This window comes from Lytechinus pictus, chromosome 18, assembly GCF_037042905.1.
Source record: "Lytechinus pictus isolate F3 Inbred chromosome 18, Lp3.0, whole genome shotgun sequence".
NCBI lineage: Eukaryota > Metazoa > Echinodermata > Echinoidea > Temnopleuroida > Toxopneustidae > Lytechinus > Lytechinus pictus.
This window is the reverse complement of record NC_087262.1, coordinates 25,913,581-25,934,535: the sequence shown is the minus strand read 5'-3', so window position 1 is coordinate 25,934,535 and position 20,955 is coordinate 25,913,581. Positions and strand designations below refer to the sequence as shown.

Here is a 20,955-nt window from a genome sequence, read left to right as displayed (position 1 = left end):
GTTGCAGATGTGACGGAAGGCAGCTTTCTTCACAGGACAGGACGGATGTGACAGGTGGGCCTGGTGGGCCGATCTCTTCTTTTCCAGCAGTTCCTGGATCTCTTTGTTGTTTTCGTCAAACCAATCTCTGCTCTTCTTTATGGAAAACCCGATAGTTTCCTCAGATGACTGCAGAATGGAAGCTTTAAGCGAGTTCCATAGTGTTTCAGGAGAAGGATCCTCTAGGCAGCTGTTGTTTTCAAGCTTGGCCTGTATGCCTACCTGGAACTCAGCTTTCACTTCAGCTAACTGTAGCTTGTTGAGATCAAACTTTTTCCTGCGGGGGCCTCCCTTTCTTAGCTTAGGTTTGAAATGCATCCTGAGTTTGCAGCGCACTAGGCGATGGTCAGTATGACATTCTGCGCTGGGCATCACTCTGGTGTGAAGGATGTCGTTTAGGTCACGTCCACGCACTAAGACATAGTCAATGAGGTGCCAGTGTTTAGAACGAGGATGCATCCATGTTGTCTTGAGACTGTCCTTTTGCTGGAAGACGGTGTTGGTAATGACAAGTTGTTGTTCCATGCAGAGCTCCAGCAGCAAGCGTCCGTTGTCGTTACACTTTCCAACACCATGCCTTCCGAGTACTCCTTTCCAGGCGACATCATCCTGTCCTACTCTAGCATTAAAGTCGCCGAGAATTAACAGCTTGTCGTCTGCAGGGGTGCTTTGGAGAAGTCTGCGGAGTTCCGAGTAGAACATGTCTTTTTCTGCAGGATCGGCTTGAAGAGTCGGAGCATACACACTAAAAAGTGTTGCATGCTGCTTGTTCTTTAGAGGCAGGCGCATGGACATGATGCGGTCGGAATGACCAGTTGGTAGGTTTTCCAGCTTGGAGGCGATGGAAGATTTGAGCATGAAACCAACGCCAGCTAGACGTCTTTCCGTTGCAGGTTTCCCTGACCAGAAGAGGGTGTATCCAGCGCCCTGCTCATGTAGGCTGCCTTCTTCTGAGAAGCGGACTTCGCTTAGGGCAGCAATGTCAACATCAAGCCTTGATAGTTCATGCGCGATAAGAGCAGAGCGACGTTCCGGTCGGTTGCTGTCAGTTCGGTCAAGCATAGTTCTGATGTTCCAGCATGCTAGTTTCAGTGTTTGTACACCCTTACAGGTGGGTGTGTACCTTTTTTTCTTTGTTGTTGTTCGACCGCGTGAGAAGATGCCCGTTGACCGCGGCTAGCCAACTGGGTGATGAGAGACGAGCTTTGGTTAGGCCACCTTTTCTAGGCCCCTCTCCGTGTGGAGCAAGCAGTGCTGTCCCTAGATAAGGCTGCTCGGTCGTTCAGGGTGCTGCCGAATGATGCCGTCGTCTCTGGGTCAACATCAGGCGACCAATATCCTGAACCGCCTGCATGCAGGATTGGAACTGCGGCTTCCAGTGACATCTTCCACCTGCCGATTTCGCCCCTTTCCCGTCGCTACAGGGCTTGGTAAGTTTGGTGGCGTTTTGGACATGGACATGTCCTTTATGCCTGCGCTATGGAGGTTTAAAGTGGAGTACAGTGTGCGCAGTCCTGGCCCCACCCTTTACACCCGGGGTTCATCTGCCATAGCCTAGCTAGCTGGGACGGTGACAGCGAGGTCCTCGAGTCGTAGGTTTTACATCAGACTTTCCTTGTCCTAGATGAAAGGCCTGCCAAGGCTGGAGAGTTCCATCTACCCTGATTTGCTGGATGGCCGCTGTTGGCTCTCCTAAGCCAGCGCCCTTTAAGATGGATCTTACTTTTCATTCCATCAGGGTGTCCAGCCACCCTCCACACCAAAACCCAAAAGGAAAAGGTGGGGGAGACGGTTTAGTCGCCGTCGACTCGACCCTGAAACAGGTAGTACTGGCTTCCAGGTTACCAGTAGCAGAAAACTGTCAGGTCTCCAGACCTGACAAGCCTCCTGACCTGACCTCCCTGACTGCGTATATCAATAAACAAAATCGCGCGTTGCATATCATGTATGCGTCGGCATTTAAGTGCAGCTCTAAGGGTGTGTTTATCATGCTTCCATTGCGGAAACAGAATCAGCGTTTTCAAACCTTGTTTCAGAACGCCGATTGCAAACATGGTTCTGGGAGTACTGTTTATGCTTAGTTTTTCAGAGGCAAAATAGGGATCTGCAGCTGGCTTCGCATCATAATTTTCGTTCAGCAGGAAAGCGAGGTCAAATTGGGCACGCCCTTTCCAAAAAATATATTCCAGTGTTATGGTCGCCTATTATTTTAACTTTGAATAATTTCTGATAGTAAATGAATATTCATAAAGACATGCCTAGAACTGTTTCAACGGAAAAATGCAAATCTTTAAAATTCAATAACTTTGTTTGTTATCCGATTTTGATCAAATTTTCAGCATTTTGCTCTTTGAATTTTACTCTATTTATTGAAATATAAATATTTCCAGCCAGGACGATCCCTTTAAAGGCTCTGTGGCTAACTTGTTCACTTGGGTTTGAGCGATTATTCTCTTTTTATGAGTCGCTTGTTTTTTGTTAAATAGGCCTACATGTACATGTATCAGACATGGGACCTTGTCAAAAGGCTAACATTCCTAAACCAGCAGTAGACCACTTCTAAATGTGATGCCCTTACCTATGCCTATTATGGTAGCTATCCTATCAATATACATCTGGCACATATTTTACTTAGTGCAGAAAAGGTTTTTTTTAATCAAATCTTTATTATTTTTGTGTCTTTGTTTAGACTGTACTCCTGCCTTGCTAATGGAAGCCCTGATGAGTTCCAGAGGGGTGAGCATATGGTCAGGAACAAAGCCGTCAAAGATGTTCTTCAAATCGGTAAGCCAGTACTTCCAAACATGGGAGTATTTCATGAAACAGTCACTGAATTATTGAATTCTTTACATCTGATTGGCTGACATTGATAAAACTTTCATGAAATGCTTCCTTGACCTAATTAGGGCTGATTGATCCCATTTGCATTTCTCCTTTTTTGTTTCCTCTGGCTTTATACACAAGAAAATTAAATTTATTATAAACAAAATAATAACATGCATGTAGATGTACCTGTATCTTATTATCAATCTTTTTTGTCTTTGTCCAATTAAAAAAAAAAACTTTTAATCTGTTTAGTCCGTGATATAGATCTTGCTTTATTTATTTGAATCAACTGTATCTCTGGTTGAGTTCCCGATTGACTTTCTATAATCACTGTCTTATATTATGCTTTACAGACTGTGTGACATCAAGATAAAGATTGGTGAAATGTATTTCCTTTGTAAAATGCTATAGCACTAGCAGGATTTGGTCTTAAAAATGTGTTCCATGTTTCCCTTTATATTTCCCTAAAGTTATTAAAATGTCATCAGTACCAGCACAATAGCACATCCTGTTTACCAAGAACTGTTTATAAATATTAGGATCAGGATAAAGATAATGATTATGATACCCTTGTGATTTGTTCTAAATTAGAGATAGCGCATGTGCTTTCATTATTCCAGTGTCTCCAGTTACAATGAATTTTGTAATGTTTTTGAATATTTCATTTAGGAAGTTCACAGGAATGATCCATCCTTCAAATCCATTACTCTAGTAAAGAGGTGTAAAGGGAAAAAAATGATGTTGGTATTTATCAAATCGCCAGCCCAAATGTATTATATTAGAGTTTATATTTGGCTGTACAGAAATTTCAAAGGCTCTTTTTATTGCTTTTAGTTTTCGGGCATTTTGGGAGCAAATTCGCCCCGAGCCACATGTATTATTTTACCTGGTTAGAGTGACTATTAGTATGTATTATAGGAAGTTAGGATATGCATGAACTTTTTCAATGGTTAATACTTAGATATCTTCACAATGTTTGCAATTTTCCCTACAGGATTTCACCTGAGTGGGACTGTAGTACCATCCCATCCCATGACCCAACAGCATGGTACAAGCGCAACCTTCAACGTCGCCATCACCTTTGACCGTAGACGCATCTCCTCTTGCAGCTGTACATGCAGTTCGGCCAGTAAGTGGTGTAGTCACGTGGTGGCGCTGTGTCTCTACCGAATCCATCATCCATCGTCCGTCTGTCTTCGTGCTCCTGTTTCAGAATCCCTGTCCAGACTTCATAGAGAACAGCTTCAGAAGTTTGCCCAATATCTCATCAGTGAATTCCCTCGTTTGGTATGTCTGTTTGGAGCGATTTAAATCTGATTGTGAATTAAGAATTTATTTTACACTTCAGCATTTAATCTTTTACCATTAACCATTCAAAAGGTGTAGTAGTCGTGATATACATTGCTGTTTTCTGTGACTTAATATTTTGATACATTTTTCAGTGCTCTTGAATTTTCCAGAGGCTTTTATGATGGGAAAAGCTGAGAAAGTTACCAAACAGAATCTTTATGTATTTCATTTCTTTCTGTCTGTCTGTCTGTCTTTCTTTCTTTATTATTTATTTTGAATATTGATGTATTTATTTATTTATTCATTCAATTATTTTTATTTATTCATTTATGTATTCATTTATTCATTCATTTTTTATTATTTTTTTAATTATTATTATTATTATTTTTTTTGGGGGGGGTATGTCCTTAGCAGTAACCTTTCATTTATACATTTACATGAACATCATGAACAAAAGTCTCCATCACTTTCCCTGAGGTCTCATTTATTGATGTGCAACACAGATGTAAAACAAATTTTTGACATATGGCAAACATACACCTGCTCAATAGCACATCCCCAAAGCCCATTTAGACTACCAAAACATTAAACTGAATTTGTATGGAGATATTGAAGCAAATGGAGCATGCAGACTAAAGTACAATATTTATTGGATAAAGAAAGCTGAGATGCACTGTTAAAGAGGATTATGTTTAAGCATTTGGCAATCATCATACTGATTCCTCATCACTTTTGATATTTATTTGACATACTGCTTGTAAAGGCATTTGACAGAACTTACAGTATTACAAGTGTATCTGCATGTTCTTAGAACATATATTTTCTTCTTTACATGTGTGTCCTTTCAACATTTCTTTTTATACCAATTTTTGATACTCAATGTTCTCTCTGGGAAAGTCTGATTTATTCCATGTGTACACACAAAACATATGGGACTAGAATCAATGAAATTGAGAAGTCAATGTATTTTTTTTCAAACTACAAAACATCCTGAAATCAGTATTTTACACAGCACTGTCTTGTCCTTTTGGGTATGTCAGTTTGCATTGCTTTGGTGTCGTTGTAGATGCAGTGACTCAGTGATAAACAGCTACAGTAGGTCTGTGTTATCAGCAGAATAATGTAAACTTGGTTGACATTTCTAGCTCAATGAGACAATGAAGGCTTTCATTCTGAATTTTATTTGGAACAGTATCTCAAAAACATTGACAGAAATTAAAACGTGTTATGCTTGAAATACATTGTACATGTATTAAGGGCTCTGGATCAAAAACTTATTTGAGTCAAATCACAAAAGAATTACCTATAGATAGATTTGCAAAGGGACACTTCTTTTCATGATGGAGAGGAGATTGCATTTCTTTCTTCACTTATATGAAGGAGAAGCATCAGGCTAGTACTTGAAGTTGGGTAAAAGTACTTGATGATATACGTATATAATTTCCGACTATAATTTTGTAATATTGTACATCTACAGCTCCGTGATGAATTGCTTTTTCTCTCAATGAAGTGCCACCAACAAGGGTTTGTTGTGTCTCTAATCCTAGGATATATCTACAGAATTTAATTCTCAATCTTTATCTTTGTTCAATCTTATAGATCCTACCTACCGCTCAGCGACTCCTTGATGAGTTGCTATTGTCACAAGGTAGTGCTATCAACAAGGTTTGTGGTGCTCCTGATCCTACTGCAGGACCACCAGCTACAGAGATGACACATTGGTTCTTAGATGAAGCCATCCTTCATGAGAACATCAAGAAAACCTTGATCAGGTTCAGTGGCCCTTCACCCATTGTTTTCAGGTAATATCTCTCTTTACAAGTTTATACCTACAGTACATCTACCAAACAATGAGAATATGAAGGAATCGTATACATGGATGTATATCTATATATTTTGGAAAGAAATAAGGGGAATATCTTGCCGATCAAGCAATTTCTTATCCTATGCTAATAAATGTGGCACCCACTCTGGGCTGGGGTGTCTTCAGTGAAATAATCACCATGGACCTTGAAATTGTTTTCATTTTATTTTGAATGCGGTAAGCTGCTGCACATATCTGCCACCCTTATTGCAGTCCTTGTAATCTTAAAATTCACCTGCATACTCATTGTCAATCCTTTCTGATTTTTTTGAAGTGATGTCAACTCTTTATACCTGTCCTCTACGGCACCTCAAGCAGCTGCAGAATGGACTAACTTGCTTCGACCCCTGAGGGGACGGATGCCTGAGGGTATCTGGAACCTGCTATCTATTGTCAGGGAAATGTACCGTCGACGTGACAGCAATGCCATCTCATTGCTTCGTATTTTAACAGAAGAATGTATCATTTGTGATCAGGTGAGAGTAAGAATTGAAAAGGGAGGATTTTTTGTTATTTACCTGCCCTTGTTGAAGCTAAAATGGTTAGAATGAAGAAGCCATGAATACATTAGAACTGCAAGTAGGGGGTTGCTTAAGAAGTGCAAATGCAGTTGCCTGCAGGCAAAAAAATATTTTAACTTCTGGGGCTACTTTTCACAACCTACTGCCTAAATCTGCTACATTGGATAAGCTTTAACATGGAAGGGAATGTGTATTTTCCAGGGCTCTTTATTTAAAGGACAAGTCTACCCCCCAAAAAAAAAGTAAGAGAAAAATCCAACAAGCATAACACTGAAAATTTCATCAAAATCGGATGTAAAATAAGTTATGACATTTTAAAGTTTCGCATAATTTCACAAAACAGTTATATGCACATCATGGTCGGTATGCAAATGAGGAGACTGATGAGGTCATCTACTCACTATTTCTTTTGTATTTCATTATATGAAATATTCTAATTTTCTCCTCATTGCCAAGCGAAACAACAATTAATTCCAACCTGAACACGTGGAATTAGCATTGTGTAATATGATATGATTCAGTCAAGTTGGTCCTTATTGTCAAATTTGTAAAAATATGAAAAATATAAAATGAATTATTGTATATTTCAAACAAAAAACAAAAGAAATAGTGAGTGATGGACATCACCGACTGACTCATTTGCATGTCACTGAGTTGTGCATATCACTGTTTTGTGAAAATTAAGCGAAACTTTAAAATGCCATAACTTTCTTATTTTACATCCGATTTTGATGAAATTTTCAGCGTTATGCTAGTTTGATTTTTCTCTATTTATTCAAATCAACATTTTTCTGGGGTGGATTTGACCTTTACTTTTCTTTTAGACCTCCCACTAATACATGTTCCAACCGCCTATCTGATTAAGCCACATGTGGTAGCCCAAATAAACTTCACTCCATTATTCTTAACCTGCTTGAGTGGGATATATTCCTTGTCTCAATTTGCTTATGTACTAGTAATTGACATATGTATGAATGAGATGTGCCTCCTGATTGTACGGATGTATGACAGGAAGGTCCAAGATAAGTGTCTTTAATTCAGAGCAAAATGCTTGATCAATGCTCAGTATACAGTTGTGCCCAAAAGTTAGTGAACCCACCATAAAATGCACTCCTTCATGCTGAGTGTTGAATGTAGACAACAACGCTACAATGTTTGGCAGGCCCTGAGAAACAATCTTTATTTAATGTAATATTTTATCACCTGACTTCACAATCAAATATTCAAAACATTGCAGAACATGAACACTTAAAATATCTTCATTTTCTGTTGGGGTTCACTAACTTTTGAACACCACTGTAATTGACTTATTCTTTAAAAAAAAATCAAGTAATTCCCAACAGACCTTCCTTTGACTTATTCCTTCTTCTGTTTCTCTGCTATGGATATATACTAGATTATAAGTCTCTTTATTTTGTTTTCATGAGTATATCTTCTGTTTAAAGCGGGTAACACAAGTGTAATTCATAAGGTATAATACATGTACCATGAGCAAGTAGTACATGATTACACTATTTATACCTGCTTATATAGTGCTTCATACCTTTTTAACTGAAGTCTCTATTCAAAGTACTCTTCAACTAATGCAGCATGATTACACTGGCTTAAGCAGAGCAGGGGCATGTAACACAAATTTCCAATTAATAATTGCACAATTGAGCATAATTATGGCAAACCATGGATGATAACTTACAATCATTTGTAAATATTGACATACCTTGTTATGTTGCACCCCCTACCTGGATTTTATGCACTCTGTATGTGATTCCTGATTTTCTTTTCTTTAGGTAATAATTTTCACCCATGTTTTTATTGTTGATTTTCAGATTGTGATTTGGTGGTTCACCACGCGTACCTCAGCCCTCCACTCACAACATGGAAACCATGGACACCGGGCAAGTAGCAATAGCAGTACAGCTGCAGCTCAGCATGCATGCGCTAGTATGTGTGAAGAGATCGTCACTCTGTGGCGACTAGCAGCTCTCAACCCTATCAACTCGCGCCAAGACCGCAGAAATCACGAGCAAGAATTCCGCAAGTGGCATCTGCAGGTGATCGAGAAGGCAAGGAAAGCTCGGGGACCATCACATTGGGTGGGGGCTGGTGGCACGGGTGGGAACAATAATAATCTTCGTAAAGTTGACATTGAGGTCTTTGCAGGGTTCAAGCCTGCTATTGAGGCTTGCATGTTGGACTGGAGTGATTTCCCCATAGAGGGTGTTACACACAGAGAAACACGCATCCCTCGAGTAAAAGTAGATCAAGGTAGTGATTCGAACAATCAATCCTCAGGGAGCAACCACCTAGTCAAAACACCAGAATCTTCCATGGCGGGAACACCAACATGCCGATCGAGTCCAGAGTGTAGCAAGCAGGAGGTTAATGTAGTTGTAAGTAGTAGTCTTCAAGTGGAATCGCCAGGCTCTAAGGAAGAGAAGGTGAAGGTTGAGTCGGACAGTGAGACTCTCCTGCGTGCGAACTCCTCTGATTCTTCAATGTCTTCATCGAGTGACAGGGTCGAAGGTTACCAGACTGGTGCAAGCCTATCACACTCTGATGATACAGACTCTGATGTGCAGACTGTCTCAAACTTTGCTTCAAAGCATTCATCGGATGGCAAACATTTACAACCTCATGGAGCCGAAATCAAAGACACTGGTAGTCAGGGTTCAAACTCACCTCGTGAGGGCGCCACTGCTGGGGATAAACCCAGCGGGAAGCGTAAAACAAAGAGCAAGCATGTTGATAGAGGTGATTCTGATCTAACAGACAGTGAAGCTGGTCTTGTAGCTGAACCGCTCAGGAGAGAGCAGGAGAGTGATTCCTCTAATGATGCAAGGGCCGGTCGGAAGCAAGCGCTTCAAGTTGAACAGAGAGAGTCACGTGAGTCGCAACCTTCTAGTGATGAATATCAGATGTATTATTACGACACCAGACAGGCCAAAGCAGCAGAACCAACCCCACCTAAGAAGAAGAATGATACACCTAACCCATTTGTGGGTATTAAGAAAATGGAAGATAGGATAGAGGTGAGTTGAGTTTATAATGCTAGATAAATAAATGCTGGAATGCTGTAATTTGGTAATGTCCTCAATCCGTTATGTATTGCATCTCTACTGATTCAGTGTCAAAACCCATTAAATAGGTAGTCATGGATGTTGAGTTGCATGTTCTTAGTTATACAAACACTGTCTGGAAAAATATGCTCACTCAAATGCAACAAATGTAGCACTTTGGAAAAGAGGACCTACGAAAGTTAGTCAGTCCAATGGATGAATGTAATTTGAAATGTAAATGGTACTTCAATTGGCTTATATTATTCCATGCATTATACATTTGACCTACACTTAAAATATTGTAGTTTGAACCACAGATGAAATCATCTAGATTTAAATGAAGTTGAAAGATATTTTCTTTAAAATGAATAAAAGCATAATTGATTTAATATCTATTTTTATCTTTATCAGATCATGTTTTCAAGAGCAGAAGCGTTACATGCTCATGGTTATACCAGACATGCATGTAAACTGGCCATTCAGCTAGCTGAAGAGATGTTAGACAAACCACCTGTGTTAGATGCACCTCCTCCTACTGGTTTATCAAATAGAGTAAGTCTATCAATAAAGCTCTTTGACAAAGAAAGTTTTTAAGCTCTGAAAAATGTTCATATTTTCAAGTTTCAATTTTTTTCCTGTGTTCGATGCTCAAAGTTTCAGTTTTTCAAGTAGTAGTACATCATGTCTTTATTAAAGACCATGTACATGTAGAACAAAGAACCAGGCCAGCAACCTATTAGGTTAGCCGACAGGTTAAAGTTTACATTTTAAGAGCATACAACAGCGGTAAATCACAGTACATTATACATTACAATCACATTCAATACATTATCATATTACTGTTCGATACAGTAATATATGATAATAACATTAAATATCCAAAATACAGTAGAAATGAGTTGTTTAAGGCATTCCCTCAGTGATAATATTGTCTAGTTGCCCTTTAATATAAAAGATGCATTTAATTGATCTTTGTGGTAAGATAACAGACCATGTTGCTATTGATCATAAGTTTCACTGTGATCTCGTTTTGCTTGAGGGCACAGTAAATAAATAGATTAAAAAACGATCATGAAACAGATTATTCCATGCAATGTTACAGTGTTTTTATTATACTAATAACTACATTCAACATGTCAGGCCCTCTAGTGCAGCGTACTAGCCGAGTTTGCCCTACTTGTTTAGGATAAGACTGTCAGGCTCTTTAGGGATCTTTCGTTAAACATACATGTAAAGAAACTTTTCTTGTTTAGGATAAGACTGTCAGGCTCTTTAGGGATCTTTCGTTAAACATACATGTAAAGAAACTTTTCTTGTTTAGGATAAGACTGTCAGGCTCTTTAGGGATCTTTCGTTAAACATACATGTAAAGAAACTTTTCACATACATAATTTTTGATACATTTCACACTATGTTCTTATTTCAACATGACTCTTCTATAGACCAGTAATGTGGGATGCACTATCTGGCAATAAGTCAGAAAAAATCTTTAGTGCAGAGTACTAGCTGTGTTTGCCCTACATCTATTTTTTTTGTCCCAAAATGAATTATTAATGTGAAAACAAAATGTTCATAGTGTGAAATGTATCAAAAATTATGTATGTGAAAAGTTTCTTTACATGTATGTTTAACGAAAGATCCCTATAGAAGGATAAGAGGAAGAGGGAAACAACAATTAACACGTATGTTTTTTTCTATTCTCCTAGGCAAGGAAGAAGCATGTTCATTCTCAGAGTGTTCTAACCAGTATGACTTTGTCTAAGGCAGCGTTCCTCTGTAGCGTTCTCTCAGAGCAGTCAGAATGTCATCACCTTGCGTTCAGGATGGGAATGTTTGGCTTGGAGTTGCCAAGGCAACCAGCATCTACCAAAGCACTAGAGGTAGGTTTTTGTGATGTTTTTCTGTTCTTATTTCAACATGACTCTTCTATAGACCAGTAATGTGGGATGCACTACCTGGCAATTAGTTGATGACAGGTTCAAATTCTGTTAGTTCCAAGATTTTTTCTGACTTATTTTTCGGATTGAACATTCATTGGGTGATAGAAATATCTTTAAATTGTTTAAACTTCCCAGCAAGCCTTCAACATTGCAATCTTGTATTTGCATTTTTTAACCTTGTATTTATTCATAAGACTGTAGTATAAAATTGATACATGTAGGTACATGTAGCTGCCTATCTTCTTGATTATATGTACTCCCATTTACAAATTGATTAGCAAAAATTGTAATTAGAAAACAAGAAAGAAGAATTTATTTCCATGTCCATTATATCCATACATGTATTTCCAAATAATGAGTTCTTAATTATTTACGAGTGGACTATGTCCTTTGAATTGCACACATAACCCATCTTCATGGTGCATAATCCTTCACAGTGCATTCAATAATATGTCTTTAACAGTAAAGGAATTTAAATATACTTGTACACCAAGCAATCCATTTGTAAGGACCCTTGTTTGACCTTTCACCTCACCTCATCTTGTGTCAAGCTGGTCTTCATTGTCCTCACTGTCTTGAAGAGGGCTTCCTAATTGAATTACCTACATGCAGGAAGAGGCCGGTGGGCAGGATTTTGGTGGATGATTCTTATCATCAAATCCGAACAATATGAACGGAAATGCAGTCTGAAGGAGTCCATTTCCTCTCGGCCCTGCTCTTCATCAAGAATCCCAAAGCCAATTTCAAAGAGAACCTTATAGAGAACAATAAATGAGTTAGAGGTTTTTTAGTGAGTCCCAGGACTAACTGATGCATATGCCTCCCACTGATCTGTGACAGCCTCCCTTATCCTGTTGAATGGCATGGGTGATGCAGGGATTTTATCGGGAACAGTTCAAGTTTTATTCAAGAGGTCCGGGGTTGGTCTAACATGTGGTTGGAATTTTCAGGGGAAGGTTCTTTCAGATTGATGTACGCGTTTTGGCTCAATGGATAAGTCTCTGACTTTGAACCACAGAGTCTGGGGTAGAAATCCCACCATGCCACTTGCATCCTTTGGCAAGGTGTTTATACATTTGCCACTCTCCACCCAGGTGTATTAAATGGGTACCCGGTAGGAAGAAATGCTCATGCACGCGATCAAGGTAGCCATGCTATAGCAGGGGTAATAGTATGCAGCACTTAGCAACATTGTGGCATATCATTATTTTTATATTTGTTATACCTTTCCCCTTATTTTTGTAAAACATTTTACATTTTTAGAAATATGGAATGTAAGGCCCATGTCCAGTAGAGCCCCTTCTTAATCATCTTTATATGTGTATGAAATGATGCAATGAAAAGAAATAGTTTTGTATTATTCAATCATGTTCACCAATTAATGATAATCCTCGCTGTAGTCTATTTTTTCCTTCAATAAGAATACATATCAAAGCATGAAAATGGTTTAAGAATACTCTGTATCCATTTTATCATTATTGTATTATTTTCAATGCAGTCAATTAAATTCTATTCATTCACTCTTCAAAAAATCAATTGACAAATATCATACAGTATACATCTCAATAATATAGTGATGGGATCACATTTTGAACATTATTATTATTCATTTTTTTTGGTCTTTACTGAATTAATGTAAGCAGCAGCCTTTACATGTGATTTTCATCTGTGCAATCTTGTAGCATCTTGGTAGGTAGGGCTGTTGTAGGCGTCACTAACCTTCCGCTTGATAATGATTTGATCTTATCTGTGTGATTAATGCCTTTGTATTGAGGTAGGAAGTACCCCCATATGGCATCAATATCAAACAATTCCTGAAATAGTTATAATGATGGTAATCACAGTTGAAGAATTTCTTCTGATTTTACTTACTCACTTTAAGTTTTTGAAGATAAATGAAATAGGATACAAGGGAATGTCATTAGTGACCAAGCATGACCCTTGTAGAATATGAAAAGGAAATGGAAGAGAGAAAAATATGGAAAATAGATAAAAGGAGAGACACATATGTTGAATCATCAAGGAATGGGGAGTAGAGAGGAAGGAATAATAATAGCAATAGAGAAGGAAGGAAGGGAATGGGGGGAGGAATAAGTAGATAAAGAGATATTGGCATGAGATAAAGAGCGAGAGCGAATAAAAGTCAGAAAGAAAAAATAAATAAATAAAAGAAGTAAGTGAATGTAAAATTCAAAGTATTTCATTGTTCAACTTAAAGGGGAAGTTCACCCTGACAAAAATTTTATTGCAAAAATAGATATTGGGGAAGGTTTGAGAAAAATCCATGAAAAAATAATAAAGTTCTTAGAATTTTAATTATTTTATTTGTGATGTCATATGCGAGCAGCTTTCCTACATATTGTATAGTAAACAATCGATGAAGTGTCATTTTCTCAGAAAAGTGAAAATGGTTATTACTGTACCTTCAGTATATCAATAGACAAATTATTTCACACCCATTCCTAAAAAGAAAACAAACATATATGTAAAGTCACCATGAACCATTAAAAAATTGAAAAAAAATTCTGGGTGAACTTCCCTTTAAGTGATGAATATAAGTTTTGTGATGTTTGTTAGCTGATATTTGTTTCGACAGCGTCATGTCTGTGGCATACAATCAGATTATTGGTCACAATATTTATAAGGTGTGAAGTGATATTAGGCAGGAAATGTCTGACATTACAATATTTTACAAGCTATGACACAAAAATGATGGGAAGGGGAAATCAGAAAAACATGGAAGAAAATTCATTGGACATGGTATGCCAGTAGGGGGAAGGGGTAGCTTATTCTTTCAAACAACACATCTAACATGTGTGCATAAACCCATGGGTTAGTAAAGATAGTTAGGGTTCATACCAACTAGGTCACATCTATTATCCAGTGAGGAGTCCATGAACCTGCTTGTTGTAATGTCAAGCTTATGTCTTTTCTAACATCAGAAGAATGGTGGAATTAAATTGTTTTCTCAGTTGTAACTTTGAATTAAAAAAAAATTGATTAAACATTCTTTCTTTAATACTCTCTATCTTTGTATCTCTCTCTATTTCTTTCTCTTTTTCACAATATTTCTCTTTCTCTATTTTTTTATTCACTCACAAGCATAAGTTGGTTTTTTTTTGTATAGGTGCTGGCTCATCATTTTTACATGTTTGGGATTGTGATGATTTTGCTGTTGATTTTAATGTCCCCTAATAAATACAATACAACATTTTTATCTTGCTTTGTTTTCCCCTCTCTTTCTCACTTTCTTTCCCTCTGTTCATTTAATTTTTCATTTCCTCTTTTTCTTCTTTGTATCTCTCTTGCTCTCTCCATTGTATGGACAGGTAAAGCTGAATAGCCAGGAGACTGACTTGGTTACCTTGCTGAAGAGGATACCTCTAGGTCCTTCTGAGCTTGGTATGATCCGTGAGAGAGCTCAGAAGCTACAAGAAGGTACCCTACGATCCAGGGGAGAGGCATTGCTTCCTATAATGCTTGCTAGCTTTATCTTTGATGCACTTTGCTTACCAGGTATGTTCACACAGCTTGATTATAATCATCTCTTTGCAGGGGTGACAACGACTCATGTCACAATTTCTTTTAAGGAAAATCACTTTTGTTTTTATAATTTCAATAACAATTTCATTATTATGCTGCAAATCTTGAAGATTGGCAACTCCATGAAATTATCACCATTTTTTTTAACTTTGACCCCCATATTCTTCATTAAAAAAATAATAATGAATAATAACACAGCATTTATATAGCATCTTTTCAATTTTTTCAATTTTTGATTCTTCATTAATTGCACAAGCTATGATAATTTGAGAGCATTACAACCTCCATATGAACTACATTAAAAAGTAGAGAGAAATCATTTTGGGAAGGTACATAATACATATATATGGAATTGCTTTAGAATAGTGTGACATATAAAGCAACATATCCATTCCGTAGTGTGCCCAAGGTACATGTACTTAAAAATCAAGAAGATAAAAGAGTTTTAGAAGAGATATAAGTAGTTCTGATGCCTTCAGAAAGGCTACCTCTCAAAGTTGGGCATGTGTGAGCAAATGATCTTTTCCCACCAAATGTTGGTGAACATAGAAACCTTCATGATTTGTAATAATAAAGAAAATTTATATTATATAATGTATTGAATAGTACCCACGTATCAATGTATTACAAAGAGAGATTGAATGAACAATTATCACCCTCTTTAGGTCAACCAGCTGCAAACATACCTCGCACTTCAGTTCGTCTGGCCCTGGTCAGGGAGCGTACTCCTAACGATGAGAAGATGGGCTTTGAAGCGGCCGTTGGTGCTATGGCAATGAAAGCTAATGTGAGTGAAGCTGATCATCCTCTACTGTGTGAGGGTACAAGAAGACAACGAGGAGACTTGGCTCTAGCTATGCTATCACATTACAAGGAAGACCAAGGAAAATTCAGACAGGTTAGTAGCCAAGTCAATATCTCTTTATATTACATAGCTTTTTACCTCGTTTATAATTTACTATAAAGGTAACTTTTCCATTCAATAATTTCTTTCATGGAGTCCTTGATTTTGATTAGCTGTTGAGAATTTTAACTATGGCAGATAACATTGGATAGCAACGTTACCATAATAGTAACTTAATGAGAACTTTTTTCAGATTCACCGTGTAAGGTAGTCCTCTAAAGAACTTGGGTAATCTTTGGGTAATTGTTTAGTGATAGTAACTTATATGCAACAGACCCACATGTCTGTCTTATCTAGAATTGTGACCAATGCAAATCATTTCAATTAACCTTTGAAATTGATCTCTTACCTAAGAGATGGAACTATTAACTGATTTGAATCAAACACATTTCTTTTTTAAGATTTGGCCATGGCCATAGAAGCAAGGTATTTATAATTTCATGTTATCCATTCTTTTCTCAGATTTTGGATGCCCTTCTAGATAAGCAAGGTCCAAAGACCCACAAGACACCATGTGCTGCTCCTAATCCTATTAATCCAGTGGTATCTAGACCATCTCAGCAAATCCCCACTCATGGCCATGGCCATGCCCATAACCACATCCACCCACAAAGTCACATGCCCCACCCACAAACAGCCACAGGGGATGACATAGCTGCCCGTATCGCACAGAATATGGGTGAACTCTCTATGACTGGCATGCCTCCTGGACAACCCGCAGGAATTAAACCTCAAGATGTAAAGAGAGGTAAAGGTGGCATGAAAGACGGCCATGATAGCTGTGAGGGCGGGTCTGACAGCAACAGCCGCAAGGATAAGAAATCCAAATCTAGACTAGAGGCTCCGGGACCACGCCCTGTTTCCTCTGGACCACCTCTGACAGTCTCCGGCAACTCCAATCTTGATCCTGCCATGTGTAGGATAGGACAACCTAATATCAGTCAGGCTGGTGGAGGTAGGAATAGAGGGGAATTCCCTACTATCAGTGGGGAGGATGATGGAAGTCATCACCCCTCTACCCATGGTCCACCAGGGGGAAGCAACCACCCATCAACTACCACTGGTATTGGTTACTGGGGAAGGATATTTGGAAGACATCCTAGGAAAAGTAAAGGTGAGGAAGAAAATCTCCCCTTTTTTCAATACTTCATTAATTACTTGATAATATGCAGAAATTCATTTCTTTCATTTTTTCTCTTTTCAAGTATGCAAGATAATTACATGTATGAATTGGGACATTTGTGTAAATAATAGGCAAATTGCACAAGATACTCCTATTAGGACTGATGAAATACATGTAGCATTGATTTTGAGAAGTTTGAATTACTTGGTTATAGAGGCAATAAGCAGCAATCAGATAAATGTTTTGATACCTCCATGAATATAACTTTTAGACTTGTGTGACATTGATTTAGATTTGTATTAATCTTGGTGTATGTAGAGGAATATTCTGTAGTGATATATTCTTATTGGTCTTAGTTTTCAATCTGTGATAGTAATAGTTTGATACTGAAACTTTCAGTAAGAGTGGCCTTATTTCAATTTCATAAGATACATGTTTATAGTAAGGTATGTTATTAAGATCAGTCATTGCTACACTAGTATGAACTATTTCAATGCTTATGTAATCCACGCCTCCATCCTTCCTCTAAATTATGTTCATACAATTTTCATCCTTATAGGTATGGCTAGTATAGACAGTAGTGCACCCGAGACAACCTCCAGTGATAACTCCCCCACCCTAGCAAGACGAGTACCCCCAGGGGGATGGGGACGGTATCATGGACCAGGTAGTGATAGCGGAAGCAGTGGTAATTCAAGTGATTCAGTCAGTTCTAGTAGTTCAGGAGAGAGAGGATCAGGTGCAAGGCCCAAGCTTAGGGAGGCTGAACCGTAAGTACACTGTACAATTATCCTTGGATATTGATATTCATATCCCTTCTATGAATATTCATGAGTTAAAGTGAATAAATGATTACCCAATTGGTGCTCACGTGATCAGTGATATCAGTAGAAAACATTAATCTCTGCCAGAGCTCTGTAGAATTCATTGGGCATGTGCAGTTATGGCCAGTTCTGCCTCTACTTGCTAACTCTTATGATGTGATGGCAAAGAGACTAATTAAATGTCTGTAAAACACAATGGCTGAACAACTTGAGTGTGATGAAGAACATTCATCAAAACCTGTAATATAACCTAGCTTTCTAGTAATCCCAGTACATTCTAAATATGGTTGGCAGTCAAAAAGTATATAGAAAATGGGCATAGTTCATCTACGATAAAACAAACTCATTTTCCATCTGTTGATATATAAGAATTAAACTCCTTATTTTTTCTCATTTACTGAATGTGTAGAAGTCCAGGGCAAGGCATACCAGTGTCACTGATGCGTGCTAACCCAGTCAGTATACCGGTTGCACCAGAGAATCTTAATGAGAACAAGGCTTGTATAGCAGCAGGCAAAGCAAACAGGTGAGTCTAGACAGTGTACTTTATGAAGTCATGTGCATACATGATTAGGGGTGGTATTCTGATTTCATTTTATCTCTCAGATAAAATTTAAAATTTATCTTACGTATAAATTTTATCTTGCGTATCTATGACAGAGCTGCCAAATAGTACGATTTTGTCGTATTCCGTACGATTTTTCACTTAAAATACGACACTAGGATTTTTACAAATAAAATACGATTTTTTGAAAATATAGCTATGGTAAGGCTCGACATAACAGAAATCCACCTCGGGCAATCATTATTGAAAAATGTTAAGTTTTGGTGGCCCGAATCGGGCAACCAATAATTTTCAAAGTAGCGCAATTTTTCTCCCGATTTTGCACCATTTATCAACTTTATACAGTTCAAATTGCAACCAATTCGTCATGCGCCCTTTTTGTTGATCTACACACAAATACACACACACATGACAGTACATAGGCTTACCGCTCTAGCATACAGTAGCTATTATCCAGCCGGCCGGCTGGCGTGCGTGAGCTTTGCATGAAACCACTGCAGCTACATGTAGCTATCTGTGCGCTATCAGCCTATTCAGACGTAGACTCGGGGAGCTACGATACGAAATGTTGCTGCTAAGATATCTTCCACAGAACTTTGAAAATCTATTTGCAAGCATTAAAAACAGGAATTATGACCTCTCTTTTGACTCAAAAAGACCGATTTCCAAATGTATTAATACACATAAAAACACATAGGTGAGTACATCACAGTCCCATATGTGCATTTGTATGTATGTTGTTGATACTTGGTTTCTTTCGAAGCTGTGTCTTTTCTAGCAAAAAATAAGCAGACAGTTTTTTCCTTTTTGTCTCACCTGCATAGCAGAGTGAGACTATAGGCGCCGCTTTTCCGACGGCGACGGCGGCGGTGACGACGGCGGCGGCGGCGTCAACACCAAATCTTAACCTGAGGTTAAGTTTTTGAAATGACAGCATAACTTAGAAAGTATATGGACCTAGTTCATGAAACTTGGCCATAAGGTTAATCAAGTATTACTGAACATCCTGCCTGAGTTTCATGTCACATGACTAAGGTCAAAGGTCATTTAGGGTCAATGAACTTAGACCATGTTGGGGGAATCAACATCAAAATCTTAACCTAAGGTTAAGTTTTTGAAATGTCATCATAACTTAGAAAATATATGGACCTAGTTCATGAAACTTATACATAAGGTTAATCAAGTATAACTGAACATCCTGCATGAGTTTCACGTCACATGACCAAGGTCAAATTACAGTGAGCACAACAAAATAATGAGATGTATAGTAGGAAAGTACACGACGGGTATGAATAGGATTTTTTGTCTAAAAATAGGATTTTTTGGGTGAAATAATAGGATTTTTTGTCAAGTGTGGTTGGCAGCTCTGCTATGATGATATGCAGCAGAGCAGTGGCTGCATAGACATACCCATAGCGTATCTGGCCATTGCAACGCGGGTGATGTTCTTGCACCCAAGTTACTTTGAAGAACAAATAAAAATAAACTTAAAAGAGGGTAGGGGCTATTTTTCTCTCCGCGACGTTGATTTCGTCAATATTTCTAGGTGAATTAACTCCAAATGTTGGCATGAAAATTAAGAAAAATGATATATTCATTGAGAACAACACCTTAAAGTTATTCCCGTACAATCAGGAAGCATTTCACAAGACTTTTCTTGGCTAATATTGTCTTTGATGATGCTTGAAAAGATGCGATATAGACTTCGAAAAAAAGATGAGAGTATTGCCATTTTTGTCTCACCTGCATAGCAGAGTGAGACTATAGGCGCCGCTTTTCCGACGGCGGCGGCGACGGCGGCGGCGGCGTCAACACCAAATCTTAACCTGAGGTTAAGTTTTTGAAATGACAGCATAACTTAGAAAGTATATGGACCTAGTTCATGAAACTTGGCCATAAGGTTAATCAAGTATTACTGAACATCCTGCCTGAGTTTCATGTCACATGACCAAGGTCAAAGGTCATTTAGGGTCAATGAACTTAGACCATGTTGGGGGAATCAACATCAAAATCTTAACCTAAGGTTAAGTTTTTGAAATGTCATCATAACTTAGAAAATATATGGACCTAGTTCATGAAACTTATACATAAGGTTAATCAAGTATCACTGAACATCCTGCATGAGTTTCACGTCACATGACCAAGGTCAAAGGTCATTTAGGGTCAATGAACTTTGGCCGAATTGGGGGTATCTGTTGAATTACCATCATAACTTTGAAAGTTTATGGATCTGATTCATGAAACTTGGACATAATAGTAATCAAGTATTACTGAACATCCTGTGCAAGTTTCAGGTCACATGATCAAGGTCAAAGGTCATTTAGGGTCAATGAACTTTGGCCAAATTGGGGTATTTGTTGAATTACAGCCATAAATTTGAAAGTGTGTTGGTCTAGTTCATAAAACTTGGACATAATAGTAATCAAGTATCACTGAACATCCTGTGCGAGTTTCAGGTCA

General features: G+C 38.1%; 1 protein-coding gene across 1 annotated transcript in view; it reads left to right on the top strand.

Moving 5' to 3' along the window:
- The first annotated feature begins 1,712 nt into the window (after positions 1-1,712).
- LOC129282044 (zinc finger SWIM domain-containing protein 8-like) overlaps positions 1,713-20,955 on the top strand; it is a 28,771-nt gene continuing 9,528 nt past the window's right edge. The window contains exons 1-13 of the mRNA XM_064112813.1: positions 1,713-1,948; positions 2,729-2,823; positions 3,860-4,152; positions 5,755-5,957; positions 6,294-6,495; positions 8,367-9,569; positions 10,008-10,148; positions 11,303-11,476; positions 14,866-15,052; positions 15,745-15,977; positions 16,446-17,097; positions 17,666-17,876; positions 18,340-18,456. Of these exons, the coding sequence (XP_063968883.1) occupies positions 1,713-1,948; positions 2,729-2,823; positions 3,860-4,152; positions 5,755-5,957; positions 6,294-6,495; positions 8,367-9,569; positions 10,008-10,148; positions 11,303-11,476; positions 14,866-15,052; positions 15,745-15,977; positions 16,446-17,097; positions 17,666-17,876; positions 18,340-18,456 (3,947 nt within the window). The remainder of the gene's footprint in view (positions 1,949-2,728; positions 2,824-3,859; positions 4,153-5,754; positions 5,958-6,293; positions 6,496-8,366; positions 9,570-10,007; positions 10,149-11,302; positions 11,477-14,865; positions 15,053-15,744; positions 15,978-16,445; positions 17,098-17,665; positions 17,877-18,339; positions 18,457-20,955) is intronic.